Source organism: Myxine glutinosa, chromosome 6 (assembly GCF_964187855.1).
Source record: "Myxine glutinosa chromosome 6, kmMyxGlut1.1, whole genome shotgun sequence".
NCBI classification, from domain to species: domain Eukaryota; kingdom Metazoa; phylum Chordata; class Myxini; order Myxiniformes; family Myxinidae; genus Myxine; species Myxine glutinosa.
The window spans coordinates 179,630,982-179,651,371 of NC_136266.1; the positions used below are offsets into that span (position 1 = coordinate 179,630,982).

A 20,390-nucleotide genomic window follows, 5' to 3' on the forward strand; every position below is an offset into this window, starting at 1 on the left:
TGAACGCCGTGTCCATCTGCTCGGTCCAGGTAACGTCGCCTTTGCCCGGCTTACCTCGGAGAGCTTCGTGCAGGGGGCGCAGGAGCTGGGCGATACGGGGCAGGAACCGATGGTAAAAGTTCACCATGCCCAGGAACTCCTGCAGCCCTCTGATCGTGCGGGGGCGCGGAAACCCCTTCACCGCCTCCACCTTGGCCGGCAGGGGGACGGCTCCGTGCCTGGTGACACGGTGCCCCAGAAAATCGATTGTGGCGGCGCCGAACCGGCACTTTGCGGGGTTCACAATCAGGCCATGCTGGCCCAGGCGTTCGAAGAGCGTGCGGAGGTGGCGTAGGTGCTCTTCGCGGGACGCGCTGGCGACGAGGATGTCGTCCAGGTAGACATAGACAAAATCCAAGTCGCGCAGGACACTGTCCATCAGTCGCTGGAACGCCTGAGCCGCATTCTTCAGACCGAAGGGCATGCGCAGGAACTCGAAGAGTCCGAATGGCGTGATGACCGCCGTCTTCGGGACGTCCTCCGGCCTGACGGGGACCTGATGGTAGCCGCGTATGAGGTCCACCTTCGAGAAGAAGGACCTGCCCGCCAAACGGGCGGAAACGTCCTGAATGTGGGGGACGGGGTAGCGGTCGGGAGTCGTGGCGTCATTGAGACGGCGATAGTCCCCGCACGGTCGCCATCCCCCGCCGGGCTTCGGCACGATGTGCAGCGGCGACGCCCAAGCGCTCTCTGAGCGCCGAACGATGCCGAGTCGCTCCAGGGTAGCGAACGCCGCTTTTGCCACCGCCAGCTTCGTCGGCTCGAGGCGGCGTGCCCGGGCGTAGACCGGTGGCCCGACGGTGGGGATGTGATGGGCCACCCCGTGCTTGACGGCCCCCGCCGAGAAGGTGGGCCGCGTGAGGGCCGGGAAGCCGGCGAGGAGGCGGGTGAATGCGTCCGCTGCCGGAAGCGTACAGACCAACGTGGCCGGAACCGAATCGTTCGGCAAGCCGCTTGGCAAGCCGCTCGTTGAGCTGGGCAACGCACAAGCGAGCGAGCTGAACGTCTCGGCCTGGACAAGCCGTCTGCGCTTGACGTCGACCAGGAGCCCATTAGCGCACAGGAAGTCCGCGCCAAGCAGTGCCATGGGCACGTCGGCGGTGACGAACGTCCATCGGAAAACCTGCCCTCCAAACCGCAGAGAGAGGCAGCGTTTTCCGTACGTACGGATGGGCGTCCCGTTCGCGGCAAGCAGCGCGGGGCCCCCACCCGCGGCGTGCTTGTCTGACGTGCCGGCGGGAATGACACTCACCTGCGCTCCCGTGTCGCACAGGTAACGGTGCCCGGAGAAGGTGTCCGTTATGAACAGCAGGCTGCTCGAACGGCCGGCGCTCATCGCCACTATTGAGCGCCGGCCCGGGCATTTCCCGACCCGTTGAAGGAGCACGGCGGATGACACCGCCGAGCTTCGTGGCCGAACTTGGCGTGGAACCAGCACCAGGTGGTGGAGCTGGAGGAGCGCGGCTGGCTCCGCCCGGCCGGTGGAGTTGGCGGGTTTCCCCGCGGTGGCGGTTTTCGCAGCGGCGGTGGGCGGGGCGTGGCGGCGTTCACGAGGTGCGTATCAGCATGCTGCTGAACATCAGCGCGCTGCTGAACATCAGCGCGCTGTAGAAGCTGATGCTGTGGAACATGCTGCTGAACATCAGCGTCGAGGGCCGTGATGGCCACGCCGACGCTCGCCCGCGTGTCCGAAGCGGCGAAGTACCTGTCCGCCTTGGCGGCCAATGCTCGGGGTTCCGTTAGCTCGGTCCCGGCCAACGCGAGGCGAACCTGCGCTGGAAGTTGGCGCCGGAAAAGCGCCCGGAATAGCGAACCGGGGGCTTCGTCGCCCAACAGTGACAGCATATGGTCCATTCGGACCGACGGGCGCGTCTCACCGAGCTCGGGGAGATCCAGGAGGCGATCGGCCCGTGCGTCGTCCGTGAGGCCGAACGTGGCTAGGAGTAGCCGCTTGAGTGCCTCGTACTTGTGGCCGTCCGGTGGATGGCGAAGGACGGACACAACTCGAGCGGCCGTGCCGGGCCCGAGGGAGGCGACGACATGGCAGTAGCGCAGGTCGTCGTTGGTGAGGCGCCGAAGCTGAAATTGGGCTTCGGCTTGAACGAACCAGACTTCGGCCTGGGCCTCCCAAAATTCGGGAAGTTTAATCGCCATTGCCTTGTCGTTGGCCATTGCAATGGCGTCGTGTTCGGAAGGATCGCTACGGCAGATCCAACGTCGAGGGTCACCAGTAAAGCGCGGCGTTACGCGCGCTGCTTGTGAGCAAGGAGGAAGCGGACAAGCGGTAACATATAAACGTCTTTATTGTAAGACTACACTGTAACACTGAAATGCTCCGGGCTGGTCGCCCGGTGTATATCATGAGGCCACGCCTACCCCTCGGGCGTGGCCACCGCCCACTTGGTGCGTGGAATGATGTCACCACGCCAGTGGGCTTTTGTGTCCGCCACACCGTAATATTTTGTCCAAATCCTGTTATAAACGGAAGGGTTTGGAAAGTGGCAAAAGGCGATTTGTGTGTTAATTATTTAATTGAAATAAAATATAGATTTTAAGAGTTGAAGAAAAACAAGAATGTTTACTACATCTTTTACACCACCTTATCAAACACATTACATTTGTTATTCGTGCCTGTTGTTTGTGTCCTTTATGACGTCCCTAAAAACAGTAGGTTTACTGCTTGAATGATTTTCAGTTTTGTTTGACTGACAGGGAGACAGAGTAAGAAAAATTGTCTCGCTCCTCCCTGCGTATGTGCGATCGGGACGAATTCAGAGCCAAGTTACTGCAAAACGACATGTTCGCTTTACTATTCATGTTAAACATCTTAATATAATTCACCAAATGTCCGTCTGTTCCCATGTAATGCAAAAACGGCTGAACCGATCGCAACGAAATTTTGGGTGGGTAATCCTGGGACCCCCTGGAGTAAAATAGGCTATATTGTTTTTCCAATTTTTTTCCCCAATTTCCAGCTTTTCCAAACATGATGGAATAATATTTACCGATATGAACAGTGATGTGGCTTTTGTTGAAATTCTACAAATACTGTTTAGATTTTGATGATTTGTGTGTGATATAATTTAACGGATGTTTATATAAATCGTTTAAAATAAAAAAAGCCTTCAATTTCTGATATTTTACCTTTTCATTTTGGCCTCCCAATGGAAGCCCCGCCCGTAGGGCAGGTACCGTTGCTAGTAATATAGAATTTGAACTTAAGATGTTCCTCGTTTGAGACAAAGACAGAAGTGAACCAATTGCTTAAACCCACTTTTCGCTTCACACGTGTGAGGAAATAACAAGAACAGTACCTGAAAATAAGTCTCCAGCCTCATCATTTACCACACAACAACAACTATCGGGGAGCCGTGGAGGTTGTACCCCCCCCCCCCCCCCCGCCGCCCAATGCAAGTCGGATCGGCTGTCTCCGTGCTGCGGGCCTGTTCAAGAGAACTGTCCGGGGCTATACAACAACAACAATAACCACACCATTGTGAAGGTTCGGCGTAACAATGGTCAAGCCAGGTGGTGAAGATTTCATGATAGTTCACTGACATTCCACTCCATGAAACCTAAGATTTAAGATTGATAATCCATATTTGGACATGGCTGCCTCAAACAGAAATTATTGGGAAACATACGGATGCTTCCACTCAGTGCTTTATCTCTTCGATTCAGGTTTGTATTGGAACCCATGCCTCGTCTCCAGCTACACTACAAGATAGCAAGTCGTTCAATTTGGAAACACTGGAGTAAGGATGTTAGTTTACAAAAGGTGGGCTTTTTTTTTTTTGTATACAAGATCGAGGCTCGTGTAAGAGGTAACATGAATCACAAAAAGACAAACTGATACATAAAACATAAGATAAAGGGAGCGGGAGACAAGATGGGGAGAGAGAGGGAAGCACACAAGTACAACATTTGAGAGCAGGCACATCGGGAGATCTGTGGGAGGGAGAGGGTTTGGGGGGAATGAAAGAGTGAAGGTGAGCAGAGGGTCCTGATTTTGGCAGTTTAACCAGAAGAGGGTTGCTGGCAGATCTTGTGTGACCTGAATATATATTTGGGGGACAGAGCACAGACAGAGCTGGGGGAGTTAGGCCGTAGAGGAGTCTTAAAAGGCATATGTGAGAATCTTTGGAACTCACCTGCATATCTTTCAAAAGTCGAGTTGGCCATGAGACAAATTTCCATCCCATGGTCTCCTATGATGTTGTTCGTTGCACACACCTTGTCTGCCTTCTCCAAGCTTTTCGATCCATCTGTGCACGTTTGTGCGGTCCAGCATGATGTTCGTTTGAGCATGATGCTCCATACCGCACACTCATTCCATTATAAATCCAAATTCGCACCTTCTGTCCGCAGAAAATGAACAACTCGATGGCACCACCATCTTGGTCAAATGATTCAAAGTTGTCAATGTGCCACCACGGATTATCACCACCAAGCACACGATGAAACGATGCTGACGTACATTTGTGGATCGAGAGAGGCATGATGCATCATGTGCGGCTGGAATGAATTTATCGGATCTTGTAATTTTGAAAAAGATGGTTTGCATTCCACATTGAATTCATCAATTATTTTTAACAGTTATATTTAATCAATTAATTGATTAATCACTTTAATCAATCAACTTGCATTCCCTGTGAGAATAAACTGGAGCTAGCAGGATAGCCCACACTCACCTTAGCTACCTATCCTCTGACCAAATATTCACCCAGGTCGATGGTGCACACTCAATATCCCACACCGTCTTTCGTGAAGAGTGAGTTAGTTATCATCGACACCCTAAACAAAGTACAAATTCCTGACAAATCTCCTTCACTTGAGTATCCTGTGTCGGAGTGGCGACCCTACCCAGGATTGGTTCTAGCCTCAAAACATTTCTCGACCAATCGCGATACACGCCGGAGCTCAGTAAAAAGAGCGTAAGTTTCCAATATTATGATTATGCAAAACTGACAGTGAGTTTGAATGCACAAGAGAAATTTTATTGATCAACAGCAAGAAAAAATCAACCTGATTCCTTCGACGGCACAAAAAAGGCCGAAAAGATGAAGCAAAACGATCATTACTAGCACGAAGCTCGACCAGGCCCGGTCAACATCTTCAGAAATCAGGTCCGTTTTTCTTCAACTTGCTGTAATCAGTCGAGATTGAAAGAAACTGCAAAAGGAGAAATAAACAAGAATATCCTCAGCATTATTCATTCCTCTTTTCTTCATAATTCATATTCACATTTCACAAATTCATTTCATATTCACATATTCATTCCTCTTTTCTCCCGCCTCTGGAACAAACTCCCTCACTCTCTTCAATCCCACTCCTTCCTCCAGGTCTTTAAAACAGCTGTTTCACCACCATCTCTTATACAAAACGTTCATCTTTTCTACCCCCGTTAATTCACCCCAGATCCACTTTTTTGAAATACCGACTTCTTTCCTGGAAGTCCTAGCAGTGTCCATGTGTTTTATACCTCCCCCCCCCCCTCCCCCCACCCCACCTTCCGGTGCCTCCTCTCCACAAGCCCTCTCCCTCCCACAGATCTCCCGATGTCCCTGTTCTCTGCTGTTGTACTTGTGTGCTTTCCTCTCTCCACCATCTTGTCTCCGATTCCCTTTATCTTACGTTTTATGTGTCAGTTTATTTTTATGTGATCGATGTGCGTTCTTACACGAGTCTCGATCTTGTATACAAAAAAAAAAAAGACCAGAAAAAAAACAAAAAACGGGGGACAAAAAAAAGAAGCATATTTCATCAAATCGGCATCAAAACTGAAATTAAGGAAAGATCTTCCACAAAGCAAAAGCCTAATACGACAAATAAAATACACAACATGTTCCATACAAATAAACCCAAAGAGCACAATATTCACACATCTACTGTGATTTCATTGATCCAGTCGACTTCAATCGGTGTATTATCACTTGCTTTGGAGTGCCAAACAAAAGGATACCTATCTTTTGCAGGCATCATTTGTCAATACCAAAGTTTTGCAATGATCATATCTACTCACGGGACTTTCCGTTGGTATCAGAAATCCCAGACACAAATCCCCAACGATAACCTCAAACAATCCAAACCGAACCAGACAAGACCTGGACCATACCCCAAAGGTGAACTCTCACCAACGCTAGCATTAATAACCTCAAACAATCCAAACCGAACCAGACAAGACCTGGACCATACCCCAAAGGTGACCTCTCACCAACGCTAGCATTAATAACCTCAAACAATCCAAACCGAACCCGACAAGACCTGGACCATACCCCAAAGGTGAACTCTCACCAACGCTAGCATTAATAACCTCAAACAATCCAAACCGAACCCGACAAGACCTGGACCATACCCCAAAGGTGAACTCTCACCAACGCTAGCATTAATAACCTCAAACAATCCAAACCTAACCAGACAGGACCTGGACCATACCCCAAAGGTGAACTCTCACCATTAATAACCTCAAACAATCCAAACCGAACCAGACAAGACCTGGACCATACCCCAAAGGTGAACTCTCACCAACGCTAGCATTAATAACCTCAAACAATCCAAACCGAACCAGACAAGACCTGGACCATACCCCAAAGGTGAACTCTCACCAACGCTAGCATTAATAACCTCAAACAATCCAAACCTAACCAGACAAGACCTGGACCATACCCCAAAGGTGAACTCTCACCAACGCTAGCATTAATAACCTCAAACAATCCAAACCGAACCCGACAAGACCTGGACCATACCCCAAAGGTGAACTCTCACCAACGCTAGCATTAATAACCTCAAACAATCCAAACCTAACCAGACAAGACCTGGACCATACCCCAAAGGTGAACTCTCACCAACGCTAGCATTAATAACCTCAAACAATCCAAACCGAACCAGACAAGACCTGGACCATACCCCAAAGGTGAACTCTCACCAACGCTAGCATTAATAACCTCAAACAATCCAAACCGAACCCGACAAGACCTGGACCATACCCCAAAGGTGAACTCTCACCAACGCTAGCATTAATAACCTCAAACAATCCAAACCGAACCAGACAGGACCTGGACCATACCCCAAAGGTGAACTCTCACCATTAATAACCTCAAACAATCCAAACCGAACCCGACAAGACCTGGACCATACCCCAAAGGTGAACTCTCACCCACGCTAGCATTAATAACCTCAAACAATCCAAACCTAACCAGACCAGACCTGGACCATACCCCAAAGGTGAACTCTCACCATTAATAACCTCAAACAATCCAAACCGAACCAGACAAGACGTGGACCATACCCCAAAGGTGAACTCTCACCAACGCTAGCATTAATAACCTCAAACAATCCAAACCTAACCAGACCAGACCTGGACCATACCCCAAAGGTGAACTCTCACCATTAATAACCTCAAACAATCCAAACCGAACCAGACAAGACGTGGACCATACCCCAAAGGTGAACTCTCACCCACGCTAGCATTAATAACCTCAAACAATCCAAACCTAACCAGACCAGACCTGGACCATACCCCAAAGGTGAACTCTCACCATTAATAACCTCAAACAATCCAAACCGAACCCGACAAGACCTGGACCATACCCCAAAGGTGAACTCTCACCCACGCTAGCATTAATAACCTCAAACAATCCAAACCTAACCAGACCAGACCTGGACCATACCCCAAAGGTGAACTCTCACCATTAATAACCTCAAACAATCCAAACCGAACCAGACAAGACGTGGACCATACCCCAAAGGTGAACTCTCACCAACGCTAGCATTAATAACCTCAAACAATCCAAACCTAACCAGACAGGACCTGGACCATACCCCAAAGGTGAACTCTCACCATTAATAACCTCAAACAATCCAAACCGAACCCGACAAGACCTGGACCATACCCCAAAGGTGAACTCTCACCAACGCTAGCATTAATAACCTCAAACAATCCAAACCTAACCAGACAAGACCTGGACCATACCCCAAAGGTGAACTCTCACCAACGCTAGCATTAATAACCTCAAACAATCCAAACCGAACCCGACAAGACCTGGACCATACCCCAAAGGTGAACTCTCACCAACGCTAGCATTAATAACCTCAAACAATCCAAACCGAACCAGACAAGACCTGGACCATACCCCAAAGGTGAACTCTCACCAACGCTAGCATTAATAACCTCAAACAATCCAAACCGAACCAGACAAGACGTGGACCATACCCCAAAGGTGAACTCTCACCCACGCTAGCATTAATAACCTCAAACAATCCAAACCGAACCAGACCAGACCTGGACCATACCCCAAAGGTGAACTCTCACCAACGCTAGCATAAATAACCTCAAACAATCCAAACCTAACCAGACCAGACCTGGACCATACCCCAAAGGTGAACTCTCACCATTAATAACCTCAAACAATCCAAACCGAACCAGACAAGACGTGGACCATACCCCAAAGGTGAACTCTCACCAACGCTAGCATTAATAACCTCAAACAATCCAAACCGAACCAGACCAGACCTGGACCATACCCCAAAGGTGAACTCTCACCAACGCTAGCATAAATAACCTCAAACAATCCAAACCTAACCAGACCAGACCTGGACCATACCCCAAAGGTGAACTCTCACCAACGCTAGCATTAATAACCTCAAACAATCCAAACCTAACCAGACCAGACCTGGACCATACCCCAAAGGTGAACTCTCACCATTAATAACCTCAAACAATCCAAACCTAACCAGACAAGACGTGGACCATACCCCAAAGGTGAACTCTCACCAACGCTAGCATTAATAACCTCAAACAATCCAAACCTAACCAGACAAGACGTGGACCATACCCCAAAGGTGAACTCTCACCAACGCTAGCATTAATAACCTCAAACAATCCAAACCTAACCAGACCAGACCTGGACCATACCCCAAAGGTGAACTCTCACCATTAATAACCTCAAACAATCCAAACCTAACCAGACAAGACCTGGACCATACCCCAAAGGTGAACTCTCACCAACGCTAGCATTAATAACCTCAAACAATCCAAACCGAACCAGACCAGACCTGGACCATACCCCAAAGGTGAACTCTCACCAACGCTAGCATAAATAACCTCAAACAATCCAAACCTAACCAGACCAGACCTGGACCATACCCCAAAGGTGAACTCTCACCAACGCTAGCATTAATAACCTCAAACAATCCAAACCTAACCAGACCAGACCTGGACCATACCCCAAAGGTGAACTCTCACCAACGCTAGCATTAATAACCTCAAACAATCCAAACCTAACCAGACCAGACCTGGACCATACCCCAAAGGTGAACTCTCACCAACGCTAGCATTAATAACCTCAAACAATCCAAACCTAACCAGACCAGACCTGGACCATACCCCAAAGGTGAACTCTCACCAACGCTAGCATTAATAACCTCAAACAATCCAAACCTAACCAGACAAGACCTGGACCATACCCCAAAGGTAAACTCTCACCAACGCTAGCATTAATAACCTCAAACAATCCAAACCGAACCAGACAAGACCTGGACCATACCCCAAAGGTGAACTCTCACCAACGCTAGCATTAGCTCTAGATCTAAAAACCCCGTGTGAAACCATCACCCAAAGCGTAATCTCAGCACAGATGCAGTGCTGAGCACATGGCGAACCGTTTCACACCCCAACGACAGCACCAACTTTAACACAAACCATAACTTCACAAACACGATGAGTAGCGGCTGATTCAGTATGTGTCACCACAGGAGGAAGTGCAATCATTTAGCACGTCATCATTTATCAACGATAAGAAAGAAATAAAATGACTGCACAAAGCATGCACACATGAACGCAGTAAAACACTGTGTAAGAGTAAAAAGGTGGTGGATGATGAGCTTTCTTCATTTGCGGTTCTTATCATCCCCTTTTGGATGGCAACAGCCGATACGACAACTATTGGGGACGCCTCTTCACGGTGGTTGTACCCCCCCCCCACCCCCCACCCTCCACCCCCACCCAACGCAAGTCGGGGGACAAATCTTCCCCATTCTTCCCTGCTGCCCGGATTCGTCAGGGCAGCGCGGTCACGGTCAGAGTGCCGATTGGTCCCCATGCACCGGCCCTTTCCCTCTCTAACTCTCCCTCCCTATGTCTCCCTCCCTATGTCTCCCTCTCTATGTCTCCCTCTCTATGTCTCCCTCTCTATGTCTCCCTCTCTATGTCTCCCTCTCTATGTCTCCCTCTCTATGTCTCCCTCTCTATGTCTCCCTCTCTATGTCTCCCTCTCTATGTCTCCCTCTCTATGTCTCCCTCTCTATGTCTCCCTCTCTATGTCTCCCTCCCTATGTCTCCCTCCCTATGTCTCCCTCCCTATGTCTCCCTCCCTATGTCTCCCTCCCTATGTCTCCCTCCCTATGTCTCCCTCTCTATGTCTCCCTCTCTAACTCTCCCTCTCTAACTCTCCCTCTCTATGTCTCCCTCTCTATGTCTCCCTCCCTATGTCTCCCTCCCTATGTCTCCCTCCCTATGTCTCCCTCCCTATGTCTCCCTCCCTATGTCTCCCTCCCTATGTCTCCCTCCCTATGTCTCCCTCCCTATTTCTCCCTCCCTATGTCTCCCTCCCTATGTCTCCCTCTCTAACTCTCCCTCTCTAACTCTCCCTCTCTAACTCTCCCTCCCTAACTCTCTCTCTCTCTCTCTAACTGTCTCTCCAACTCTGTCGTGGTCCTGACTTCATGAAGGATGGGGTAAACCATCCTGTACGTGGGGGATCTGTGGGTCGCTCCTGCTGGTGTCTCTGTGCCACGGGCTTGTTTGAGAGAACTGTCTGGGGCTATCCAACAACACCACCACCAACAACAACAAAAACAACAACAGCAGCAGCCGATACAAGCACAATAAAACGTTCACATTCATTTGCATGCCAAGCAAATTCCCGCTTAGCTCAATGAAGCAGAGGAGACAGACATTGTGGAGGCACAGGAATTCCATGTACAGAACTGAAGTGTTTATTACCATTCCATGGCACTAGCACCATGCACCTACACCTTACTCAACACAGAAAAAGGGTCAGCTTACAAAGTTCAATTACACAAAACAGAAATGAAGACGAGTCTGGTGACGTGATGGTGGAGGCGATGTTTCCCCACCATGTGCAATTTACAATGAGCTCATACATCGAAGATGTACGTTGAGCACCAATGAGATGTCACATGCCCAGACACCTTCCCAAAACACTTTTGACCACACAACAAAATAACAAAACCCTACGGCAGAACAAACAGCACTCAAAACTTCCCGTCTAACCCAGGTTGATTATACTTCCTTGAGCAGATACCATATGGCTGCAGAGTCCACAATAAGGGATTGGATGGAAAGTGGAGCAGCGATTTGGCGAATCCCGGTCAATGGAAAAGAAGGAATCTTGGTTGAAGCCTGTTGTAAATTGGGTTTTCAACAGGGCCCTAAATATCCAATTTACTTTCCTGAGGGAATGGTATGTTGTATATAGTTCCTTCGGTCTGCAGGACCTATCACTGTGATCCAATCACAAGCACCATCAAGTGATGTAGCCATTGCGAGCGTGAGCAATAATTTGTTTTACAAAGGTTCAAAGACACTATGGACAAGCACAGAAGCACCGAGCCAGAAAGTTTACAAATACTGACCAATCACAACCCATATTTACAACCGTAATTGCCATTGTTCGGTCATAATACTTATAACGTTTACTTGTAAAATTGACGCAGATTACATGGTTACACAGGCACATGCAGATTATATATCATTCACGCCAATGTAATAGATGACTGGAGCGAAGTCGATGGCACTGACAAATTCCCACTCTTCCCACCTAAAGCAAAGTTGAAACTGTTGCAAAAGGTTACACCAGGAATAACCCAATATCAGATGTTGTTAAAAATAATAATCTTGTTTTGACCCCCTTGACCTCAAGTTCCCGACCCTGGGGCATGAAATGGGGGCCGAATCCAAAACATCGTTACTCATTTTATGTGTCTCCCCCCCCCCCTCCACCCCTTCCCCAAGTTTGGTGATTAACGACCAAGTTTGGTGATGTTCTGCACAATTGTACGAGGAGGAGATCGTGTGACTGACGGACAGACACAGACAGGCTGATTACAATATCCTCAGCTGGTTTTTTTTTTTTTTTCAAAAAGCGTGGGGATAATCATAAATGGAACATCTGCACAGAAAAACATGGACATTACTGGAACGCCACTCCGTAGAGCGCATACTCCCACCGTGGGTCAAGTTGGAATAGTACGATTTCACAAAAGTTTGAGGGAGTAGTTCAGCGACAACACAAGACAGACACTGCACAGATATATATTTAGAATATATAGAAGATAATGTTTAAAAAAAACAAGGCAATTTCACTTACATTTTCGGATTCAGCGTTCAATTCTATATAAGTGAGTGTATTTTGAGGCGTGTGTGACTTCAAATAAAATTGTAAGCCAGAAAAACGTTCGTTTCATTCCTTAGGGATACAACATGTAAAACTGGCCCAAACGTGAAAACAAAACTCGCTCATTTTAAGTCGTACAAGCTAATGCGAACACTCATTCTTCTGGGAAGAATCCCGTGCACATGCTGGTCACACTTATAACTCACCTGTCTTTATAAGTTCATCAAATACTTACACCGCGATTGACATTCGCTGAGCTAAATGCTATGTTGATATCTCTTCTGAGGTAAAAAAAAAAAAAAAACAGTTTTAAAGTATTATACGTATCAAACGATACATTTTATGAAACGGGGAAACCTAATACACACTTTAGTGGTTTTAAAATGACAGAATATGTCTTTATTAGAAACAAGTGAATCCTCTTGGATTGCGCTGAGGTTCGGGCATGGAATTTCTAGGAGGAAGTATAATTTGTATGCAATGAAAGTACATGTAATATGGGATCGAGTAAGATCGAGTAAGCTTCACCAGTGCGCGTGCGCGAATTTACGTCACGTCGGCAGCGAGAAGGCGTTCCCCAACACGAACCAATCAGGAACTGCCACGCCCACTTATATGATCTCAGAATTCCTGTGACAGGAATTAGCGTTACACTGGCTGGAAGTCAATCGCTAAAGGCGCTTCCTCAGCGCCAAAAAAAAAAGAACCTTGAAGACAACGCTGCTAACAAAATACACCACTCAAACGCATAACCACAAGTTTAAACTACATTTACAACAAATATGAAAACTATTTTCATATCACAATGTTAAATATAGAATATAGACGATAATGTTAAAAGAAAATGAACCCTATCTTCCAACCTAGTTGGATGGGGAATGTTGGTGAACAGCAATCTTCAAGTCTTTCCACAGATTCTGAGCTTTGGCTGGGCCACTAAAGGACTTTCACGTTTTTCTTCTGAAGCCATTCCAGTGTTGCTTTGGCTGTATGCTTGGGGTCATTGTCCTGTTGGAACGTAAATCTTCGCCACGATCTAAGGTCTTTTGCACTCCGAAGCAGATTCTCCTCAAGGATTCACCTGCATTTGGCTCCATTCATTGTTCCCTCTGTCCTCACAAGTCTCCTCGTCCCTCCCGTTAAAAAGCATCCCCATAGAATGATGCTGCCACCACCATGCTTCACGGAAGGGATGGTGGTAGATGAGTGATGAGTTGTGCTCGGTGATGAGCTTTCTGCCATACACAGTACTTTACTTTGCATTCAGGCCAAAGAGTTCAATTTTCATCTTATGAGACCACAGAATATTTTGCTTCATGCTCTCACAATGAAAGCCGCATTCCAGTGGATTGGGAACTTCTCTGCTGTTGTACTTGTGTGCCTCCCTCTCTCTCCCCATCTTGTCTCCCGGTCCCTTTATTGTATGTGTTGTGTGTCCATTTGCTTTTTTGTGATTGATGTTAGCTCTTACACGAGCCTTGATCTTGTATACAAAAAAAACAAAAAAAACAAAAAAAAAAAATGGTAAAAAAATCCTTCAAAAAATTCCTGGATCCGGAATAATATCCTGAGCTTCACCAAAAACTAATCAATTCTTCCTTATCCCAAGGGCAATCATCCCACCAACTTTCATCCAAATCTGTTCAGAACTTTTCCAGATTTCTCGTTCACAAACGCACGAACACACACACGCACACACGCACACACACACACACACACGCACACACGCACACACACACACACACACACACACACACACACACACACACACACACACACACGGACACGATCGAATGCATTACTCCCTGGTGGGAGTAACAAGTATTGAGGAGACAGATCAGGAAAAACAGACAGCAAAGAAAGATGCTGGTTGCTCCGTCCTGTTATCGGTTTCTTCAAAATCAAACTGGCAATTTGTGAAGCTTGAGACCAGCCCGAATTGGCTGAAATGGTGTGAAGGAGTGGTGAGGCACAGCTGATGGTTTCTCTGGCAAATTGTAGCAAACTGTTCGCTCTGGTTGGTGTCCCATGACCCTACACAGGAATGCTAACTCGTCGCCTTCAAGAGTCACAATATGGCAGTAAAGCTGCATGTGGAGAACAGGCTTGCCCAATTCAATTGCTACAATTGCAGGACAAATCAATCACAGTAATGGCTCTGGGTGGTTGACCTCGGATGTCCCCAGCTCTAGTTCATACGTACCCAGCTCAGACTTCAATGTTCACATTACAAGCATCCTCAGTTGTGGGGGTTTTTTTAAATAGCAAAGCAGAAGGCCCAAGATAGCCTCATTTAGCTTTCGGCAATCTGGGGGTGTAACCTTGTCCTGCTTGCAAAGCAAAATGGCTGAGCTGGATGTATTGACACTTGTGTCGTTGGCCGCCATTAAGTTTTAGCATTTACCTCAACAGTGCAAGGGTGTGGTGAAATCAGAGATCCGACGAACACTCAATAATATATGACAGGAACTACATCAGTCCTACATTTGACTTCCCAATGAAAGGTAGTCTTCTCATTTGACTCCTCCCGTGTGTCTTCCCTCCAAATTCCCAGTCTCCAGAACCTACCAGATCATTATGGCATCCCTTCTCTCCAACCTAAGTTATCTCAAGCAAAAAGTTGCAGAGGTTGCACAAACAATGAATAACATTTTCCCCCATTGGAATTGTAGAACACATACACCTCATTTGGAAAACGAGAAGCAAATTTGATACATTGACATAAGCACAAAATCAGTCACATGGGACACAATATCTAAGCCACATCGTTTGTAACACGCTTCTATCTTGTCTATGCACTGTGTATATGTCTATCCATTGCAGTCCTCCATAATGACGATCTTTTCCTTCTTCAATCAATCAGCTCATCACTTTTGCAGGCGGATATATTTTTTTATCAGGTTCATACATTCATTGTCCTCACAAGTTAACAGAAGCTCTGAGTTGACTCCTGCCAAATAAAATGGACTACACAGTAAAGTAGCACATGGTGAATGGTCATGGTTTTTAAATGTCATATACTGTTGTGGCCAAAAATACTGGCACCCTTGCACTCTTTCTTTGGTATCCACATATGTATTTCTTTGGTTTGCAGTGGAACAAAACAAAAAAAAGCTTGAAAAAATTACTAAATGTTAGCTTATTCCACACATAAATCCTAAAAAGGCCTGGCAATATTATTGGCACCTTTGAGAAGTTGTTAGACATAATTAGATTTCAATCAGGTGATTCTCCTTTACTTTGGAATTGAACTCACCTATGGTGAGTTACAGGTGCCTGCAATATAAAAATCACTCATTCAACCAGTTTGAATAGAAAAAAGGAGTCGTTCTGCTATTTTGTGTCACTGCGTGTACCGCAATGAGCATGGAGAAAAGAAAGAAAACCAGAGAATTTTTGAGGTCAGCCACAAGATTGTAGCCAAGCATGGACAATCTCAAGGCTACAAGTCCATCTCCAGAGACCTTGATGTTTCTGTGTCCACCATACGCAATGTTATCAGGAAGTTTAAGGCCCATGGCACTGTAGCCAACCTCCTTGGACGTGGCCGCCAGAGAAAACGTGATCAAAGATTGCAGCGAAGGATTGTTCGAATGGTGGAGAAAGCACCATTCTGTCAATGCCACATCGATCAACTGCCAAACAGATTTAAGCTGACCTTCAGACACAAGGTACAACAGTTTCAACTCGTACCATCCGCTGCCAACTCAATGAAAGGGGGTTCTATGGTAGGAGACCGAGGAGGACCACACTGCTGAGAGAGAGACATAAGAAAGCCAGACTAAAGTTTTCCAAAACACACCTGAACAAGCCAAAATCCTTCTGTGAGAATGTTCTGTCAACAGATCAGACCAAATTAGACCTTTTTGGTAAAGCACATCATCTCTATGTTTACAGAAAACAAAATGAAGCCTTCAAAGAAAATAACACCTTCCCGACAGTCAAAGATTGAGGAGGTTCAGTGATGTTTTGTGCTTGCTGTGCTGACTCTGGCACTGGGTGCCTTGAATGTGTGCATGGCATCATGAAATCAGGAGATTACCAAGGAATTTTGGAGCACAATGTTCAACCCAGTGTAAAGAAATCTGGGTCTCCGTCAAAGGTCATGGGTCTTGCAGCAGGAGAATGACCCCAAACACACAAGAATGTTTCAAGAGAAAACACTGGACTGTTCTTAAGTGGCCAATGAGTCCAGATCTAAATTGCATTGAACACATGTGGGGAGATCTGAAAACAGCAGTTGAGAGAAGGCACCATTCAAATCTGGGAGAGCTGGAGTAGTTTGCACAAGAAGAGTGGGCCAAACTGCCAGTAGAGAGGTGTAGGAAGCTCATTCATGGCTATAGGAAGCGCTTGACTGCAGTTATTTTGTCCAAAGGCCGTGCTACCAAATATAAACTCAAGGGTGTCAATAATTTTGTCAATGCCATTTCTTTTTATTTTCTGATTTAAAAGGATATATTAAGTACTGAAATCAAAAACAAAGCTTCTGTAATATTAACAGAGAAATAATGAATTTTGGAGACCAAATACTCCTGTCAATTTCAACTTATTTTAAAAGAAAATTCTGAGTTATTTGAAAAAAGTGCGAGGGTGCCAATATTTTTGGCCACGACTTTATGCTTCAGAGTAAAAGTGACAGTCGAAAAAGTAAAAAATAATGCCAACCAGTTTAACGTAATGACGAGACTCCATGGCTTACAGGTGAGAGAGTCCGTTCTGAATCTGTGAGGTTGGTGGATCAAACCCTGGTCGAATCATACCAAAGACTTTTAAAATGTTACGTGCTGTTTCCTTGCTTGATGCTCAGCATTTAATAAGATCCAGCACGGATAAACAGCCACCAGTTGCCAACCATGGCGCGTGCTTTGATGGGCCTAATGGCCTCCTCCTGCATTGAAGTTCCTTGTTAGAACTAAAAATAATGCGCACGCACATTACACTGGGCCTAATCAAATTGGCAGTGCTGGAAATGGTGACAACAGTCAAAATTGTCTCCGATTTGAAGGCGATTCCAGTTAGAAAGTCTACTGTACTTGTGAGCTTTTCTATACTTCCATGATCATTCCTTGAATCTATTTTCCATGCACTCCCAACTGCCATACTTATCGCTCGCAGCCGAAAGTCTTTCGGCCCTACCACAAGCCTAAAACAATTGTAAATACAAAAAGGGTTCCGCATTTCTTTTTTCACCAAATCAGAATGTATCCTTGTTTGGTGAAAAAGCAAAGAAACGATAATGGTTTAGACTATTAAACCACTGAACGAGACGCTTCGTCATCCTGTTTCCTTCTATTCAGTTCAAACACCTTCTTCCCTTCGTCCTGGTGTTCAATGTCGATTTTCTTCCTGCTTGCAGTTTGCTCACCTCGTGCTTGTGAAGATCAAGCACTTTCATACAGCTTACAGATGGCATACAAATCTTCTGCAGAATGGAGCAGCTACATTTGAGTGTGAGTGTGAGGCAATGAACAAAGTTACTAATCACTGTGTCTATCACATCGTTTGATTCTTTTGCCCGATCATTGTTGATCAATTTGAAGATTTCCTGGCCGACAAGTATTTCTAAAGCTGTGTCGGAGCCACCGTTGAGGAAAAATAGGGAGGTTTCCTCGACTCAACCGCCGAGTCGTTTTGAGGGTCGCGTCACATTTCTTCCACATAGGAGGCTCGTCACCTTTGAAGTCACTCAGCTACGCAACACGGTGGCGAGCACGGACTTGCAAATCTCACTTTTCTCTGTTACACAAGTTTAATCAAAATCAAAACCATGTGTACTTCAAATGTTTCACCGAGCCACAAATGCCGTAAGTATTGGAAATGTGCATTTGAATCAACTACATGGTGATTTTTCTTTCTTCTTTTTTGCAGCAAATAATACAAATACATTTCATGCCAACAAGTTTAACATACGAAACAAAAATGCAAACAACCTATGGCCATATATGACATTGATTGGTTTATTAATTATTGCCAAAGAAGGGAGTGGCTGAAGTAAACAAGCTTCATCGACCGATATGCCTCCGCCCACATTATGTCTGTAAGGCGAAGTAGTCTGACCATGTTACTCCGCTTCTTGAATCTTTACACTGGCTGCCTGTCTCTGCTCGTGTGCAATACAAAATTTGCACACTATGTTATAAATCATTGTGTGGAGCGGGACCTCACTATCTCTCCGATTTGCGCACTCTCTATGAACCTCGGCGACGGCTTCGTTCAAGCGACGACTCTATGACCTTAGAGCCGCCACGCACCAGCACCAAGTCGTTTGGCGAGAAATCCTTTTCCTTTGCTGCACCTCTGCTCTGGAATGACTTGCCTTCCTCTGTTCGACATGTTGACTCTCTTCCTGCCTTTAAAACCTCCCTCAAAACCTATCTGTTTCACAAGTCTTTCAAAGTCTAAGTCCTGTTTTCCCTTTGGTTTGAGATGGGACGGAGATCGAGAGTATGTCTGTGTACGTGTGCGGCGGAGGGAGGGAAGGAGGAGGGGGAGTACACATCTGTGGGTTTTGAATAGGGAGGGAGAGGAATAGGGCAAGAGTGAAGGTATGTCTGTATGTTTGTGTATGTGTGTGCGGTGTGTGTGCGTTCGCATGATAATGTAAAGCGCCATGAGGGTCGTTTACTCTGCTTGATGGGGCTATATAAGACTCCTTTATTATTATTAGGTTTACTCTCCATGAAATGGAGAGAAACCTATTATTACTGCTAGAGTTTTTCTTATTATTATTCTTCCGCCCTATTTTGCACCTCCGAAAACTTCATAATTAAGTTTCTCAGCAACCGCTGGTCGGATTGACAGGAAATTTTCATCAAATGATCGGCTAGGCTCGTAGAATTTTTTAATGCTAATTATGACGTCATAGGTCACGTGGTATTGGCGCCATCTTGTAAAACACCTTCAACTTTGCCCCTCTGTATCTCCGAAACGGCTCAATGGAAAAATTTGAGGAATGGCTCATTCTAAAGAACTCTGCAATGGGAACAAAAAACATGTTTATTGAGTATATCAAAAATGCTAACGTTAAGAGGTTAGAATTCGTCAAACACAATTTTTCTCCCCCGAAAATGGGATTTTTTTCCCAGATGCTTAGTTAAAAAAAACTCAGAATGCAAAAATTTTCGAAGTCATACGTCACATGGTTCGGCCGCCATCTTGTTTTCCGTGAAAAAACACAAAAACCCCTGAACGTATCGAGCCCAAACCTGGCATGCATATTCGCATACCCATGACGAACAAAAACGTCAGCAAGCACGACGTCATCCGACACGTGGTTTCAGAGTTATGATGTTTTAAAATTTCAAACTAGAAATGGAATCACCTCCATAATTTGTGGAGATATCGAGTGGAAACTTTACACAAATGTTCCTCATGGGGCGATGTTTCATCGTTACTTGAGACGTTTTGATAAGTCACATGGTTTGGCCGCAATAAATAATGGTAGTTTAAATTTTAAAAAGCTTATAACTCTTGAACCACTGCATGGATCGACTTGAATTTTTAATGCAATGTGGCTCTCATCAAGCGAAACAAGTGTGCAAACTTTCAAGATGATTGGATGTACGGTCGCGAAGCTATAAGTCTTTATTGTTGAAAGAAGAAGAAACACACCATTTTGTCTTTCCAGAACGTGCTCACGATAACGCGATCTCCCGCGGTCATTTGAACTTCAAAAAAAATTATAATTGCAGATTTGTCAATAGATGAGGCATATTAACAAACGAATGAAACAGATTTGCTCAAATTCTGACTATTTTTAACTCGATCGTATTTCACTGAAAGTAAGCCCATCAAGGCGCGTACGTAATACACGAAAATACAGTGGGCCATTTGCGCATGTGCAAACATCCATCCACATATTACGTAAGGTGCTGTGCGAGAAGGAAATGGCTGTCATGGTCGCAATTGGTCTTCAGATTTGCGCAACTAAAT

The 20,390-nt window shown here is 46.0% G+C and overlaps 1 protein-coding gene across 1 annotated transcript in view; it reads right to left on the reverse strand.

The window, feature by feature from the left end:
* Window positions 1-5,014: 5,014 nt before the first annotated feature.
* The window catches only part of LOC137429313 (cytochrome c oxidase subunit NDUFA4), a 51,205-nt gene continuing 35,829 nt past the window's right edge, over window positions 5,015-20,390 (reverse strand). The window contains exon 4 of the mRNA XM_068119268.2: window positions 5,015-5,211. Coding sequence (XP_067975369.1) covers window positions 5,155-5,211 — 57 coding nt within the window. The 3' untranslated portion in view covers window positions 5,015-5,154. The remainder of the gene's footprint in view (window positions 5,212-20,390) is intronic.